This window comes from Silurus meridionalis, chromosome 21, assembly GCF_014805685.1.
Source record: "Silurus meridionalis isolate SWU-2019-XX chromosome 21, ASM1480568v1, whole genome shotgun sequence".
NCBI classification, from domain to species: Eukaryota; Metazoa; Chordata; class Actinopteri; order Siluriformes; family Siluridae; genus Silurus; species Silurus meridionalis.
Window position 1 is genome coordinate 6872188 of NC_060904.1, and position 17930 is coordinate 6890117.

Sequence of the window (17930 nt, forward strand, 5' to 3'; positions counted from 1 at the left end):
GAACTAAAGTAACTGTACATATGGTGCACCAGCATGTTGCAAAATATATCATGTACTTTCATTCTTTCTTTTTTATTAATTTTGTTAGCACTGTTAGGAAAGATGGAAACTATAATCATTCTGTTCTGAGACATGCTATAACATGTCAACATGTAAATGCATTTGGAGTTACCGAACTTGTTTGGATCTGTACAGAGATACATGTCTCAAAACTTCTAGACAATTGAGTATTAGCAGAGTGAAGACATTTTCTGTTTTTGGCTAGTGACAGGATTGGTTTTTTTTTTAACAGCGAAAATAAAAAGGCACCGCTGGGATTCGAACCCAGGATCTCCTGTTTACTAGACAGGCGCTTTAACCAACTAAGCCACGGCGCCACGTCCGCGCAAAGGGCGTTATTTCAGAAGAGGGCAGCTACTACAATATAGGTACATGAACAAAGTAAACATGATATATAGCAGCGATGGCTCTAATTAAACCTAAACATGCTCCATGTTCTTGTTAAATGAATTTGCAAGGCGTCTGAACGAAAGCGTGATTGTCTTGCAGAATCGCCTTTCCGCTAAGTGTAACTGAAAATAGAATATTTCCTGTTTGTGTGTTTAGTTTTTTGAGCTTTCATAGCCATGTTATACAAATATATAATATATATATTAAATTATATACACGCAGTGCTTGTCTGGAAGTTTGGCAACACTCACTTTTTTTTATCGTTTTCGAGACACATGCACGGTCCTTTTGTTCATATGCAAACAGGCAAACCCACAAGACTTCAACAGGGGGTGACTGGATGGAGGTTCTGTGGACAGTTGAGCCCAAATGTAACCATGTTTGAAGATGTTAGCAGACTGCCTCACACCTTCAAAAATATGGAGGTAGAAGCTGAATAAGGTTGAATAAGGTTTAAGGTTGTTTTGGAGCAGGAAAGGTTACAGACATGCTGGGTGAAAGGAATATTTAACCAACACGGCTATCATTCCATATCAACAACATGCAATTTCGTTCTGACTGTGGCTAATTAGTACCAACTTCACCATTCAACAAGACAACAACACAAAGTATACGTTCAAGGTCTATAAGCATTATTTAGAAAGCAGACAGTAAACTGGAGTGTTATCTCTCATGGAATGGCCTGTCCAGTCTTTGGACAATCGCATTGATCTACTCTGTGATAAACTGGATCACAGCTACTGGTGGCCCATCAGGGCCAGCAAGGCTTTCTCTGCTGCTTAAACTCAGAATCAGAATCACTGACTTACATGTTAATATATTTTTGTCCATTATTATATGTATTCAATTATTTCCAATACTCAATTCTCTTCATTATATATATTTCTCTTGGGTGTGCTGCTGCTACTCCAACTTAAAGTGAAATTTTACATTGGATGTTCTATCCAATCAGATTGCAGCCTGTAGAATTTGCACAAAAACACACAATTTACCCTTAATTCAAATCCCCAGGAAAACTGTAATGCACAGAAATTCGCAGAAAACCCAGGGTTGTTTCATAAGGTTATTATTTATACGTCTGGTAGAGATGATGCTGCTAGCGATTGTTCTGCTGTGGCTGCAGTGAAAGAAGACTTGTTGAATTGTGTTAATTGGTTTTCTCATATGAACTAAAGGAACATGCATGTGCCTTTTAAAAACCTTAAAACACTAGGTTTTTCCAAACTTCTTTTACTTTATATACACTATAAAACTAGGGCATCCTATTTCTGTCAAAACAGCCTCAGTCCTTGTTGTAAATAATACTTGGAGATCATAACTGGTCCATTAATGCTTCATTCAGACAATTCATTAATTTTTTTTCAGGTTAACTTTCATGCACCAAATCTCCAGTTAGGTCACAAACCAAATGTGCCTTTTTGGAATCAGATAGCGTGACTAAGCAGGCCATAGAAGAACTTTGAACTCAGTCATGTTCGTGAAGCAAATGTGAGCTTTTGTGACTTAGAAGTAGAAGATGTGTAAATTGTGGTTATGAAGGGGTGTGCATAGTCAGCAATAATATTCAAATAGCCTGGGGCATTTAAGTAATGAGTTATTGGTATTACCTGCTATAACCTTTCTCAACCTGGACTGCCATTAGCAGAACTCCTGACTGGATGTTTTTCTTTATTATAAATAAATTCTAGATTGAGTTGTGTGTGAAAATGACAGGAGATCTTCAGTTATAAAAATACTTAAACCAACAATCATGCCAAGTTCAAAATTACTGAGATTACAATTTTCCCCTGCAATCTGTTGTTTATGTGAACATTACCCGAAGATGTTGGCACATACGTATCTGAAGATTTTATGCATTGCACTAGTCACATAATTGTCTGGCGTAGAGGTGTTCTTAATAAAATTATTCAGAAGTGATAACAGCTGGGTACGTGAGTATTTGGACAGTGACACAATTGTTTACATTTTGCCTCTATACACCATCACAGTGGCTGTGACACAAACCAATCAAGATGTAATTTAAATGTTGGCACATCATCAATAAACAATAGTGACCTCGTTCCATTGGCAGCCATACATATCCGTGCTATAATACTGCCTCCATCTTAATGACAGGTAATGTGGTATGCTTTGGATTTCTCTTTCTCTTTCTTCTTCGCTTCTCTTCTCTTCTCTTCTCTTCTCAATGACGATGATGATGATGATGATGAGTTAAACTCCATTCAGTGGACATACTGGTCTTCGTGCATGTTTTCAAGTTCAGAATTTGTGCTTTGGTGCTGCTGTTGACCAGACTGTGAATGGTATTAAAAAAAAAAACAAGGCTATAAAACTATCAAGGGAAACAAAATTCATGCTTTTAAACCAAGAGGCATACAATAAAAAAAATGCCCCTTAATTGCACCTGCAAATAAATCAAAGGAGATGATAAGATTCAGAGCTTTGAAAGACATTTAACCTGTATATTTCATAGTAAAGTATATCTAATAGGCCATACGGTTCTTCGTAATTACGTTCTCGGCATATGTGTGACCTTCAGAGACCTTCAAATACTTTGTTACTGTATTTAAGTAGATTTCTCTGAGATCAGTATCACTATTTTTTGGACAAATCTTTCCTTTTACTCATTACATTTTTTACACAAATATCTGTACTTTCTTCTTCTTACATTTTGAAACCAGGCTCGTTACTTTATTTGTTTTTATATATTTGGTGATATGATCAATATTTTTTCTTCTCATTGCATGCCGTTTTAGTCCATCAACCTATTTCTTGTCATTGTGCAGCTTTTTATCACAGACATAGGTTAGCCCACAAAGCTAACAACAAACAAGGTAGAAGGCAACAAGAAATGTGGCTAATGTGGATGAGACAGAGGAGTCAGCAATGTAAACATGACTGAGAACAGAGACATCCCTGATCACCTGATCATCTTTTCTCTGCTTGTGTTCTTGTGCTTGTGATACAATTATCAGACAATAAATAAAAAAATTCCTTTGTATTAATATATCAATATTATGTAAGGTCCAGTTACCAGTGTGACACTAAAACATGTAGTAGTAATGACTACTTTTTACTTAAGTATATGTCAAAGCAAATACATATTTATTTTAACTTGAGTGAAAAAGTGTGATCAGCACTTCAACATTTACCAAAGTCTTTTAAATAATGAGTATCTGTACTTCTACTTGATTGAAGGATGTGTGTAATTTTGCCACCTCAGGTGACCATGCACAAGAGGGTGCTACTTAACACAGCCGCTTTTATTTCTTCATTAATCAAATTAACCAAAGATAAGAACACCGAGATGTCAATAAACAATACAATCAGAAATTGTTCAGACCCTTTCATTTTTCTCACATTTTATCATGTTTGAATGCTTAAAAACATGCACATCAATCTAAATTGCATATCCCATAAAGACAAAAACAAAACAGATTTGTGATAATTTTGTAAATTGATTAAACACAACAAAAAAAACAAATATCGCATGGAGAAGTATTCTGACCCTGTTATAACACTTTAAGCTCAGGTGCATCACATTTTTATTGGATCATCTAGATTTTTCCGCACTTTTATTTCAGTACACCTGTGGCAAATTGTATTGATTGGATACAATATGAAAAAGGGTACATCTCTCTATATAAAATCTAACAAGGACAGGATTGTGTTGAAGCACAAATCTGGGAAAAAGCTAAAAAAAAAAAAAAAAAAAATCTATTTTGCATTGCATGCCCACAAAACATAATTCTAAAAATGGAAGAAGTCTGGAAAAAATCTAGACTGTTCCTAGCAATAATTGTCTGGCCAAACTGAGCAATCTTGGAAGAAGATCGTTGGCAAGAGAAGTTATAGAGAATCCAGTGGTCATTGTGTTATTCATTGTAGCCTATAATGCTTTCAATTTATGAGAAAACCACTTCATGGCAGTGGATTCAGACTTGGACTTGACAGAATGACATGAATATAAAACTTCTTGTGAGGAAATAACGACCACAGAAAAACTGAACAATAGGAACATTTATTTCAGGAAAGAAATTACAAAGTCTCCAAGTAGCAATAAACCATCAGATCACAGTAAATACATCAGTAATCTGATTAATGCTCAAGTACAGTTTAGATACAGGGTTATGTTTTATTAAACTGGATTTGTTTATTCAGGTTATTTTTTCAGAGGGGATATATGTGACAAGGATAAGTCTAAATGGGATAGACCTGTGTATTTTATACCTTAAGCTGCACAGCAGAAACCCTTTCACGTTGTATTTTTGTGTCTATATGTACATGACATTGATGGCTGGTTGTGGAAAAAAAAAGCATGTGACCCACAAGACAGAGACATGAGGGAAGAAATCAGTATTTGAGGAAGTTCAAACCAGTACCACATATAATATCAGTACAAAGCCAATAAATCCCAGAGGGGAAAAAAGACATGAGGTAGGCATGTACTGATATTAAAATAAATAATTTAAGCTTATAAAAGTCTATCATGTATAGAAGTATAGCTTAACCTTATTATTCTGGGACTGACTTCTACAAGGATAAATGCAAATATATGAAGCCTTCAGAAAAAGCTGCCTTCTGAATTGAATAGAGCTTCGCTTCAAGAGCACTGAATATACTGCCTATTTCCACGGCCTGCACCTTTGAGACGTAAAAAATTACAACATACTGTATAACCAATGATCTGCAAATGCACAATAATGAAAAGGAGAACCGAGTGTTGCTGGATAAAACTTACTTGGTAGAACATTCTCATGAATAATGTGTAGCTGGACAAAAAGATCAACAGGCATTTAAGGTTAAAGATCATTACGCAATTTCATTTGAAAACGTCCTATATGTAGAATGTGACTACTTTTGTCAAACTATGTATTTTTTTTTTATTATGCACTATTGCATTTTGCCAAACAGTAATTCAAGTGAAACATTAATAATAGTGCCTCAGTGATCTGTCTGTGGAGAACTTGTTTGCAGACTATAGGCATAAATGTATCTTTTGAGCCATTAAGGTCTTTCCAATGTATTTCCATTTACCAACATGAAAACAATTGCCCATATCAGGGTAGTTCACTATATGGTCAAAAGTTTGTGTACACACGATAAATCACTCCCATATTTGATTCAAAGTGGTCTCTGTACTGTATGTTTCCCTTTGCTGGATCTAAGAAGCCCAGCGTATATGTTCCAGCATAACAATGAACCTGTGTACAATGTGAGGTCCATGAAGAAATGGTTTGCTAAGGTTGGAGTGGTAGAACTTGAGTGGCCAGCACAGAGCCCTGACCTCAACCTGGATGGATGGATGGATGGATGGATGGATGGATGGATGGATGGATGGTTAGTTAGCTTGTGTCAAAAGTAAAGACTGCAAACATTTATTAATATTACATTAAGATGCTTGTATGGCCTTTCACAACTTGCAAGTTCAAATCCTGACAATACTACAGCCATATGCTCAGCAAGGGAAACAAATCAATCATGGGTATATATGGGAAATAGTGCTCTCAGAATAGTGCAGATAGCGAGTGCACTACACTGCCTTGTGTAGCAATCTGAAAATGATAGCAATGCTGGGTGTTATACAGTAAATACAAATTGCTATTCTAAACCATACAAACATTTCAGCTCACTTTGTCCAGCCTCACATTATACCCTGGGAATTTCATCCAAACGGACCTCTGCAAATATTAAGCAGATTTATAAAACAATACTGTATAAACAGAAGACCAAATGTTTGGCATGAGGCCACCCCACACCAAAAAAATAAAGAAAAAAAAGGGGAAAATGCATATGCGCTTTAGCCCTTTGCTCATGAAACAATAGAAATGTGACAAAACTGAAAACAGAGCAGCTGGTTTAATCTAGATTTGAAAACAAATCCAGATTACAAATCAATAAATTATAATAAATTAAACAGGGTTATAGTGTTTATATATCTGGCCGAAGTTAGGAGATCGACATGTACATAGCCTTTACTCTCCTCTTGTTCGCCCTCTTTTTCAGTAGTGGAGGACCAGTGTTAATGCCTAGCAGTAAAAAAAAACACCTTTTAGAGTGCAAAATTTAATCCACATCAAAAATTTATGTTACTGTCCTCATAAACATAATCTGCAACCTTCTATATTTCATAGTGTATGAAATTAACAACAATGAATGTTAAGCAAAAGCAAAGGAAGCTTTTTTTCCCGGTTTGTTAATGACATTTACAATGCTTGTTTTAATCGAGTTGTTCATAAGTGCAGCAGATTCTGACTTGGAAGTTGCGAAGAAGGACATGTGTGTATAGGAATGTGTGTACACATACAAAACTTCCTCAAACACCATTAAATAGAAGACGAGAGGGTAGGATGATTTCACGATCAACAATTTGGTGGAAAAGCAGTATGCTGTTATTGTACAGGACATTCCGGGTTACACAACAGACTGACATATTATCGTATTATGCACAAACAAAAGTCCACAGAAATGCCTGGCATTTAAGTCCGTTTAAAATGACACAGCTAATTTTAAGGGGAGAAATTCGCTTAAACAGCTTAACCAGCAGTGTTAACCAACCCCCCACCCACCCAACCACCCAAAGCCCCCCCACCCCATGACACTCCCCTACCTAAAAATGAGGGAGATTTTTTGTTCTTAAATAAGCACTGGCCTACTGTTTAAAAGTGTAATCAGTATATGAAGACTACTTTCACATTTGTAAACGTTTGTTTTGTTTCTTTTCGTTTCACCTTCTAGAGACCCTCAGCTGCATCGCTTCATATGTTCCAGTACATACTCAGGGAAGTGCAGGCTGCATACCTGCAAGCCATCCAGTTTGCAAGGCATTCTAGGATACTCATCCTCCTTCCACTTGTTCTCCTCAGGGTCAAAGGTGAGTATAGAGTCACTGTAATGGCCATTGTAGCACAATCCACCCAGCACCATGATCTGTTTGTCCAGTACGGCCACACCATGCCCACTTCGTCCTATGGGCATGGAAGCGAGGATGGTCCATTCGTCCGTTTCTGGATTGTACACTTCCGTTGAAGGGCAGCCTTGGGATTCGAAAGACGCCCGCAGGATTACACAAACCCCTCCAAACACATAAAGTTTCCCGTTGTAGGAGATCATCTTGTGGAAACAGCGTGCATAGTTCATCTTAGATTTGTTCTCCCAGCAGTTGGTAAGAATGGGATTGCGGCGTGTGCGGTGTTCAGATGCTCCCTCACGCTCGGGATCAAACACACACACCTGTTTGGAGGTGGAGGATGATGTGATGCCACCGGTAATATATAATTTTCCATTCAAAACTGTGCCCTCGTGGCCATATTTGTTAACTGGATACGGATCCACAAACTCCCACTTATCCTCTGCAATGTCATATCGTTCTGTCGAGTAAAACGTCTCATCCCGCGTCCGTCCTGCCACAGCGTAGATGAACTTCCCGATCACACCAACGGCAAATTCTGACCTAGGGACTGACATGTCTGCCATCCTGAGCCAGGAATTCTGCCTTGGATCATAGCGGTAAACCTTGGACGATGCATGAAACTCTCCGTCTGGCCCTAGCTCCTCACCTCCCAACAGGAAAGCAAAATTGTTGACAATGGCCAAACAATCAGGCCGAAGTGGAACCTGTGGACCTTCCAACTCCCACCAGACCTTAGGCCGATGCAGCAGGAGGATCTTGCTGTTCACCATGCTGTGGCCGATCATCCCTCTGAACACAGCCGTCTGAGGCCGAACAGATCGGATCCGGTTGGACTTCGTGTCAGCTAGCGGCTGCTCATTCACAGAGTGAAAGTAGTTGAGTGCCTGGTCCACTTCCTGCCGCAGCTGACGGGAATAACGATAGAACTCGGAGGTCTTTACCTAAGGAATTAAAAAAATAACAAGTCACATAGACAATGTCATGATAAATATATCGACAAAGACAAAATATCAGTCAAACGCTCGATAGTCTTCTCAGTCCACAGTGTGCACTGCTGTCTTCTTTTAGTACTAAAAGATTAAACCTTTAACACATTTTTTAAAAGCTAAATATCTTATATATAACAAAAATGGTATTTTATTTTATTTTTTAATTTATATTTACTTGTAAATTTGTGAAGTTTGCAATTCCACAGGACCTTTTCTTAAGATTGCACTGTCTAATGTAATTTATTAAAAACCATAAAAAATGTATATTTACATTTATTAGGGCAGAACCACTGGACCGTTTTCAATACAATACTGATAATAAAATATACAATATTACTTAAGTATGTTTTGAATTATCACTGGAATTATTATGGCATTCCTCTATGAATATCATGCGAATTGTGCATACTGCTCAACACCCACTTGAACGAAATCGCAAATACCTTTTCAAACACTTGTGTTGGTGTCATGAGGCCAAAGCGCAGGTTCTGCACCATGGCGTCTGTGTGTCTCCAGCGGCGTCTGTCATGTCTCAGCCAGGCCTGCACAGCCTCATACAGCTCAATCTCTGGGAACCGACTTAGCCGCTCACTGGCCAGGCACCCCACCAGCTTCTCCAGGCTCAAGTAAGACAAGAAATCAGGCCTGGCCATCAGAGGCACAAAGTTCTCCAACAGGAAGGCGTCCAGCCGCTCCTGCACTCCCTCCACAGCCACACTGAAGTCATCCAGCAGCCTCATGACCTCGGCACAGTTCTCCAGGCAGATTTTTGCCAACAGGAAAGAACAGCAGAACTCCACAGCCTCTGTGAGCTGCACATACATGGCCGCCTGCAGAATCTCCTGCACTGTGGGCATGCTGAGTTCCAAAGATCCATAATACATGAAGCGAAGGACGTGGCCGAAGCCGGCCGCCGTCAGCCCCTTCATGTGGATCTTGTCCTGGTCTCGCTCGCGCATATCCGCCGTGAACATGACCCGGAAGTAGTCACTCTGGGTGGCCAACAAGGCCTTGTGGGCCTGGAAGTGATGCTCTTCTATTAAGAGTGTCACATCCAGCAAGAGACGTTCTTCATACAAGGCTCGGAAGCCAGAGGACACGCTCCCATCATGCACCTGCGACAGGTACACCTCAACGTCCCCAGCCATTAAGCACCTATAAGGAAAGAGGGAAAAAAATTGAAATGACTAAAACCCTGAATGTCTTCATTGAGCAACTTCATAACTTCATAATTGAGCTGCACCTACAAATTATCTGATAGTTCCGATGTATAAATTGTTGAATGAAAGTACTTTCAGTTAGTTGGTTATAACATTCTATATTTATAAAAATAAGCCAATGGCTTTAGAAAATGCTAACCTACATCACACCAGCTGCTAAAAGACAAAGAAATATACACGTCATCTACACTATTATCTCAGAGTAGAAAATCGATATTCTTTTTACAAAGTAAAATTAATTGTCCCTCTTTTGTAATGAGTTAATGATATAGCCAACACACACACACACACACACACACACACACACACACACACACACACACACACACACACACACACACACACACACACACACACACACACACACACACACACACACACACACACACACACACACACACACACACACACACACACACACACACACACACACACACACACAAAAACAGATGCTAAAGAAGCTTCTGGAAGGACTTCAAGAACATTCACACCTCAGCAGTTTGGTTGGGATGCTGAGTGCCAACTTTGCTGCTCCACACTTTTTCTTTTTCATACACACACATTCATACACACATTGCACACTCACCTCTGATTGGCCACGGGCATGTCACTGGGGGGTGTCCGAGCCAATCAGAGGACAGTGGCCCTTGTGTCCGTAGGAAAAAAACCTCTTTTCTGAGGGATTCACCTAAATGACAAGTCAACAAATATTTATCTATATGACAAACTGTCCCAGGCAGTAAGTTCATGTGAAACATTTACAGTAAATCTGCAAAATCCTCTTTGTCCCTGTTTACATACAGATATTTAGAGACATGATACTTCTGGGAAAAGTATTACTACTAATTAGCTCATTCATATGCACATGCGATCATCATGGACAGTTAAACGAAGGACATGTCCCGAATGCTTGTATTTAAGTACATTTTGAACCCATCAAGAAAAAATAAGTGAAAAGTTCCTGGAAATGAGATCGGCAAAACTTTACGTTAATGAGAGATATTAAGTAGCTAGCAATTTGGCTAGCTCTATAAACATAGCTAATGATCTCATGTTGAAATGTTAGTAACAAATTTAATAAGTTACTCATTAAATTAAACATTTATCTTTAAACATGCATAAAAAACTAAAACTATTGTCAAAAAGCTTCTCTGATATTCTAAAAAATACTTATTTCAAACAATTGACAGACAAGTAGTAAAAAATAGTAAGTCTTGGTTATTGTGTACCTGTCGGAGGCGTCCTGGCCGGTCGGCGGCTTCGCTGTCAGTGCGCTGAGAGGACGCTCACATTTCCTTTGCTTGTGTTTCCCCTGTTCTAACGTGTGAAAAATACAGGGATTTTACTGCAGTGACAACACAAACACTCCCACACGTTGCACGCAGATTAATAAAATATAGCAACACTTTAATATAGTGTATAAGTAATAATATAATTTGAATGAAAAAGACTGTCATTCCCACAATTCAGTTCACCAACACCAAGAAAGTCTAACTACATCTAGGGATCTGGTGAATTCATGATTTATTGTCTATGACAGGAGCTTTAATATTAATGCACTCATGTTTAATACATAATTGTTTCGATATTATAAAGTAATTCACAGGGACTTGCATGATGGATCAGCTATATAATCAGTAAGTCTAATATTAAAATTTGTCTAAAATTTTAATTTGTTGAGGTAAATGCACGTTTCTTCGAATATGACAATCTACAATCTTAGAAAACAGAGCATAGTCAGGTAACTAGTTTTTATAGCTGCTATTAAGTAAGTGATAACTTGTAAAAACCAACCATGATAAGAAAAAACGCTTTGTGGATGTTCCATAACATTGGTGGAGAGTAATTAAGTTTTTCTTTCTTTACTTTATTGGTGTACTCAAGAACATTTTTCAAGTATTATTTTGGATAACTTTTATGACATTTAAAGAAAAAAATGCCATATCTCGGTACTTTTAAGTGAATACATAAACAGCATTAAAGAAGCGTGGAAGGTGAGAGGATGCCTGAGGAATGTATAAGCAGTGCGCTGGTATCATGAAGTTATGGGAAAGAGTAGTGGAAGCCAGGCTGAGAGAAGAAATGACCATCTGTGAGCAACAGTATGGTTTCATGCTGGGGAAGAGCACCACAGACGCAATATTTGCTTTGAGAATGTTGATGGAGAAGTATAGAGAAGGTCAGAAGGAGTTGCATTGTGTATTTGTGGATTTAGAGAAAGCGTACGACAGGGTGCCATGAGAGGAGTTGTGGTATTGTATGAGGAAGTCAGGTGTGGCAGAGAAGTATGTGAGGAAGGTGCAGGACATGTATGAGGACAGTGTGACAGCATTGAAGTGTGCAGTAGGAATGACAGACTGGTTCAAGGTGGAGGTTGGACTGCATCAAGGATCGGCTCTGAGCTCTTTCCTGTTTGCAGTGGTGATGGACAGGTTGATGGACGAGGTCAGGAAGGAGTCTCCCTGGACTATGATGTTTGCGGATGATAGTGTTATTTGTGGTGAGAGTAAGGAGCAGGTTGTGAAGAGCCTGGAGAGGTGGAGATACATGCTGGCGAGAAGGGGAATGAAAATCAGTAGGAGTAAGACAGAGTACATGTGTGTGAATGAGAGGGAGGGCAGTGGAGTGGTGCAGTTGCAGGAAGAAGAGGTGGAGAAGGTAGAGGAGTTACAGGTAGAGGATAACCCTAACCCTGACCTAACCCCAGGCCAGGGTTAGGGTTAGGGTAACCCTAACCCTGACCTGTGGTCAACAGTGCAAAGTAATGGAGAGTGTGTTAGAGAAGTGAAGAAATGAGTGCAGGCAGGGTGGAGTGGGTGGAGAAGAGTGGCAGGAGTGATTTGTGATAGAAGGGTATCTGTAAGAGTAAAAGAGAAAGGGAAAGTTTATAGGACTGTGGTGAGACCTGCAATGTTGTATGGTTTAGAGACAGTAGCACTGAGTAAAAGACAGGAGGTGGAGCTGGAGGTAGCAGAGCTGAAGATGTTGAGATTATTATTGGAAGTGACAAGGATGGACAGGATTAGAAATGAGTTTATTAGAGGGACAGCGCGTGTAGGACGTTTTGGAGACAAGGTGAGGGAGGCGAGATTGAGATGGTTTGGACATGTGCAGAGGAGGAACATGGGGTATATCGGTAGGACAATGTTAAGGATGGAGTGCCAGGAAGGAGGAAAAGAGGAAGGACAAGGAGGAGGTTTATGGATGTGGTGAGGGAAGACATACAGGTAGTTAGTTTGAAAGAGGCAGATGTAGAGGACAGGGGGGTATGGAGACGGAGTATCTACTGTGACGACCCCAAATGGGAGCCGCTGAAAGAAGACGATGACATAAACAGCAGTATAACCTTTCGTGAGTCTATACATAATCCCATAGATTTCTGGAGAGTTTTTAATCAGTTAGTTCAGTCTTACTGTGTGTCTGTAACAATAGAAAACTTTCCCCCAAACAAGGTATTCAGAAGAATTAAACATTCAACTGTATTAATTATTAAAATATAGTTCTCATACAGCACCACTGTTACTTTTAAAACTCGAATACATCTCAAATCAGGTATTTTTGCACTTTCACTCAAGTGTAAAAGAAGTAATTTTACTTTCACTGGAGTCATAATTAAGCATGAGACTAGTACTTTTACTCAAGTACAGGTATAGTGTACCAAGCCGTGTCTCATTTTGTACCAGGATGCATACAAAAAACAAAAGCTTTTTAATGTTTATTTTCATTTCATTGACTTTTGTGGCCAGCAGGGTGTTCCCACTGATCCCACTGATTCTGCTTTAAAAAATGAGCTCCCACTGATTCTGCATTATGATGAGTTGAGTTACATTTTGATTTTGTATGTAATAATTAAATTAATAAATAAAATCATACAATATGTATATGGTCTGTGAAAAAATTGTCTTTGCATGAAACTGGTCTGTGGTGCAAAAAAAGTTGCAGGTCTGCTGGTCTAATTCATACACCACTTATTTAATGTGACTAGAAAAGGAAAAAAACTATAGTGTATTACTATTTCACATATAAAAAAAAAAGCTAACTGTTGGAAAAGTGTTGTTTTGGAATAAAACTAATCAAGACATGCGGTTCTCAATAATTCATAATTTTTGCAATAATAACAATAAATCCGCCCCCCTGTTAGCCCACATCAGACAACCCACAACCACAAAAGCTTAGGTAGCAATCACAAAATCCAAAGTTTGAAACGGCTGCAGTGAATTCCCAGCAAATAAATGAAACCCTCATTATATGTTCATCATAAAAGTCGAACCAGTGCAGAACAAAAATGTCAACCATGAAATGAGGTTCAATCTCTCCATACTTGATATCCAATCACTTTGCCAAGTAGAAGACAATCAAATAAACTACTTCAATTGGATTTAGAGAACGCGTACGACAGGGTGCCGAGGGAAGAGTTGTGGTTTTGTATGAGAAAGTCATGTTTCAATGACTTTGGTCATTTGGTACATATTGTATGAATATTCTATGGTGTTTCAAAGAAGTATGGTGCAGGACATGTATGAGGACAGTGTGACAGCAGTGAAGTGTGCAGTAGGAATGACAGACTGGTGGAGGTTGGACTGCATCAAGGATCGGCTCTTAGCCCTTTCCTGTTTGCAGTGTTAACGGACAATTTGACAGACGAGGTCAGACAGGAGTCTCCTCGTGGACTATGATGTTTGCGGATGATATTGTGATTTGTGGTGAGAGTAGGGAGCAGGTTGAGAAGAGCCTGGAGAGCTGAAGGTACGTGCTGGAGAGAAGGGGAATGAAAGGTGAAGGAGTTCAGGTACCTGAGGTCAACAGTGCAATGTAATAGAGTGTGTGTTCGAGAAGTGAAGAAAAGAGTGCAGGCAGGGTGGAGTGGGTGGAGAAGAGTGACAGGAGTGATTTGTGATAGAAGAGTATCTGTGAGAGTGAAAGGGAAAGTTTATAGGACTGTGGTGAGACCTGGAATGTTGTATGGTTTAGAGACAGTGGCATTGAGTAAAAGACAGGAGGTGGAGCTGGAGGAAGCAGAGCTGAAGATTTTGCAGTTTTCGTTGGGAGTGACGACGATGGACAGGATTAGAAATGAGTTTATTAGAGGGACAGCGCATGTAGGACGCATGGCTGAGGAAAAAAGCAGGGCCAAAGAGGAGGTTCATAAATGTGGTGAGGGAAGACATGCAGGTAGTTGGTTAGAAAGAGGCAGATGTAGAGGACAGGGGGTATGGAGACGGATGATCCGCTGAGGCGACCCCTAATGGGAGAAGCCAAAAAAAGAAAAAGAAGAGGAAGAAAAGAATTGGTTGTAAGACATGTCAAGTGTGATGAAGTACGGCGAGGATGAAAACTACAGAGCTCTGAAGCAGAGAGGTCAGTGTGTTAATGTGACAGGAGTGACTCGTGTTTAATGCAGATGAAGGATTTACAGTTGCACACTCAATTACTCTTTAAAGCACAGATCGAGGGACCTGCAACGAGCAACACAGCAGCTATACGAGACTACCGTTAATGAATTTAATGGAGAGACAGTGAGAGAGAGACAGACAGACAGAGAGAGACACAGAGAGAGAGAGAGAGAGAGAGAGAGAGAAGAGACAGAGAAAGACACAGAAAGAGATACAGATAGACAGAGAAAGACAGAGAGAACCAGAGAGAAACACACAGAAAGAAAGAAAGAAAGAAAGAAAGAAAGAAAAGAAAGAAAGAAAGAAAGAAAGAAAGAAAGAAAGAAAGAAAGACACAGTAAAAGAGATACAGATAGACAGAGAAAGACAGAGAGAACCAGAGAGAAACACACGGAAAGAAAGAAAGAAAGAGAAAGAAAGAAAGAAAGAAAGAGAGAGAGAGAGAGAGAGAGAGAGAGAGAGAGAGAGAGAGAGAGAGACTCTTGTAGACTGTTACACTGTAACCCAGCAGGTAAAATGACATTATTAGCGCTGTTACAGTTATCAGTGTTACAGTTTCACACCTAAACCACTTTCAGTCCGACGACATGAAGCATTATGACGTCACTAACCCCCCCAGCTACAGCGCTACTATCATTCCTCGTGCGTTAGAGGTTTAAATACCTCGGCGATGCGACTCCACACAACCCCGCTTCGACCACGGAGCCCGCGATCCTTCTGACATGGAGGGCCGGCGATTAGTTTGTTCCAGAGATCAGAAAAGTCTGGACGTGGGGAGAAAAAATCATGATCGTCCATACGCGTCCCTGCGTAGCAACAAAGCAGCGCTATTCTGTCGAAATCGCAACATTATGATTCCCTTACAGCCTTTCCTGCCATTCTAGAGGCCATATTATTGTCTGCACTGACGTCATTTCCTGCAGAAGAAGAAGATCCGGCTGACCGGATGTGGAGGTGTCGGAGTGCAGAATTGAAAGTATTTCAGGGCGACAGTGAGAAACTCTAGGAGGCCAAAGGGGGACTTTTTTGGGGGAATGGGTTTTTGGGGGTGTCATGATTATTAATTGCGCAGTGTGAATAACCGACATGTGATTGGTTCATGAGACGCGGTGTTGCTGGGGTGGTCGATCAGGATTTGACTGACTGAAAATCATCATTTAAATAGTCTGTAGCCTATTAATCCATTAGTTCTCGAATCTGATTCGCCAGAAGGCGTTGAATAATTTCTTATAACAGCAAATCTGACAAAAGTTCCGGTTGCCAGTCACAGACATCAAGAGTTTATATTACTGCGCTTATTCTAATGCAGCATTTTTTCATTGAAAAAAAACTGTTTTAGAAGCATAAACAATTGTACAGGGATTCCGTACTGTTGGACTTATTATTATTATTATTATTATTATTATTATTGCTACTACTACTGCTTCTATTATTATTAATAATAAACAAGGGCTAATTTATTTCTGTTAACTTCCTATTTCTGGTGTTTCCACTAGGGGGCAGTGTTACACAAACTCATAATTTATATTGTAGACTTCCTATTTCTGATGCGTATACTAGGGGGCAGTGTTACACAAACCTATAGAGTTATTTTGTGATATTTTTATCCCTGATGTGTCCACTAGGGGAGGCAGTGTTACACAAACTATAGAGTTAAAAGTTATAGAGTGAACACAAAAAAAAACAGTCGTCCTCACAAGGCAAGTTAATGATAGTCTGGAGGCCATGTATCTGTAAAGACCATAACATGCCACATTATAAGCAGTAAAAGAGTTCTTCAGTATTTTGATGCAGAACTTACAAATCATATACAGTATACAGATATGTGCAAATGGAAGCTAGTACACATAAATTGTGACTGAAAAAAAGTGAATGCTTTGTAAGGAATTCTAAATAAGAAAGCATGTTCTGCATATGTTTACATATTGCACTTGTATGTGTTTACGTAAATTGTATTACCATTTAACTGTACATGTAAAATGTTGTCTACCATTTTGACTAGTGCGACAGCGCACTAGTCAGAGTTTACAACCCGCATCTGTTTCAAACTGTACAAGCTCAAACATATTCGTGTGGATTTAATAGCTGTTTTTTTATTATTATTATTTCACAATTGCTGATGGGGGCGAAGAAATTGATTTGGTTGCATATATATTTGCAAAGACATTTAGGCAGGCTTTTCAAGAATGCTGACAATCTTGAGGAAAGTCAAAACAGTTCAAAACAGTTAGATAGTAAATTGGTTCTTGGCTGGATCTGGCTAAGTTTCGTTTTGGCAGTGAGTTTGGCCCACATACCACATGGAATTACGGCCCAAGATTGGCCCTTATACTGTTTGCAAGGAGAAAGTCAACCAGACTAATGCTGAAAGCTGACCAAAACTGTTGCTGTATATCAGTGAAAAAAAAAAATTAAAAAAAAAAAATATATATATATATATATATATATATATATATATATATATATATATATATATATATATACAGTACAGACCAAAAGTTTGGACACACCTTCTCATTCAAAGAGTTTTCTTTATTTTCATGACTATGAAAATTGTAGATTCACACTGAAGGCATCAAAACTATGAATTAACACATGTGGAATTATATACATAACAAAAAAGTGTGAAACAACTGAAAAATGTCATATTCTAGGTTCTTCAAAGTAGCCACCTTTTGCTTTGATTACTGCTTTGCACACTCTTGGCATTCTCTTGATGAGCTTCAAGAGGTAGTCACCTGAAATGGTTTTCCAACAGTCTTGAAGGAGTTCCCAGAGATGCTTGGCACTTGTTGGCCCTTTTGCCTTCACTCTGCGGTCCAGCTCACCCCAAACCATCTCGATTGGGTTCAGGTCCGGTGACTGTGGAGGCCAGGTCATCTGGCGCAGCACCCATCACTCTCCTTCTTGGTCAAATAGCCCTTGATGCCTTCAGTGTGAATCTACAATTTTCATAGTCATGAAA

The 17930-nt window shown here is 39.2% G+C and overlaps 1 protein-coding gene and 1 non-coding gene across 3 annotated transcripts; both read right to left on the bottom strand.

Annotated features, from left to right (window-relative positions):
- Positions 1-303: 303 nt before the first annotated feature.
- trnat-agu lies at positions 304-377 on the bottom strand. Its single transcript has one exon. It is a non-coding gene; the product is annotated as a tRNA-Thr (tRNA).
- Positions 378-7049: 6672 nt separating this feature from the next.
- Positions 7050-16237, bottom strand: klhl15 (kelch-like family member 15). Of its 2 annotated transcripts, XM_046833570.1 has the most exons (5): positions 15629-15681; positions 10802-10889; positions 10159-10260; positions 8796-9507; positions 7050-8304 (listed from the first exon to the last, which is right to left on the bottom strand). In XM_046833570.1, exons 3-5 carry the CDS (start codon positions 10176-10178, stop codon positions 7195-7197), a joined length of 1842 nt encoding a protein of 613 aa, XP_046689526.1. In that variant the 5' UTR covers positions 10179-10260; positions 10802-10889; positions 15629-15681; the 3' UTR covers positions 7050-7194. The 2 variants fall into 2 exon arrangements, with proteins under 2 accessions (XP_046689526.1, XP_046689525.1); XM_046833569.1 differs by lacking the exon at positions 10159-10260 and having other exon boundaries at positions 15629-16237.
- Positions 16238-17930: the final 1693 nt, after the last annotated feature.

Bases quoted from the DNA above. Each gene is read 5' to 3' on its own strand.
- klhl15 (XM_046833569.1), bottom strand. From the start codon at position 15,689: ATGTCAGAAGGATCGCGGGCTCCGTGGTCGAAGCGGGGTTGTGTGGAG. The intron at 9,508-10,801 runs GTACACAATAAC...CTTTCCTTATAG, and splicing joins GGCCAGGACGCCTCCGACAG to GTGCTTAATGGCTGGGGACG. The intron at 8,305-8,795 runs GTATTTGCGATT...TTAATTCCTTAG, and splicing joins CAACACAAGTGTTTGAAAAG to GTAAAGACCTCCGAGTTCTA.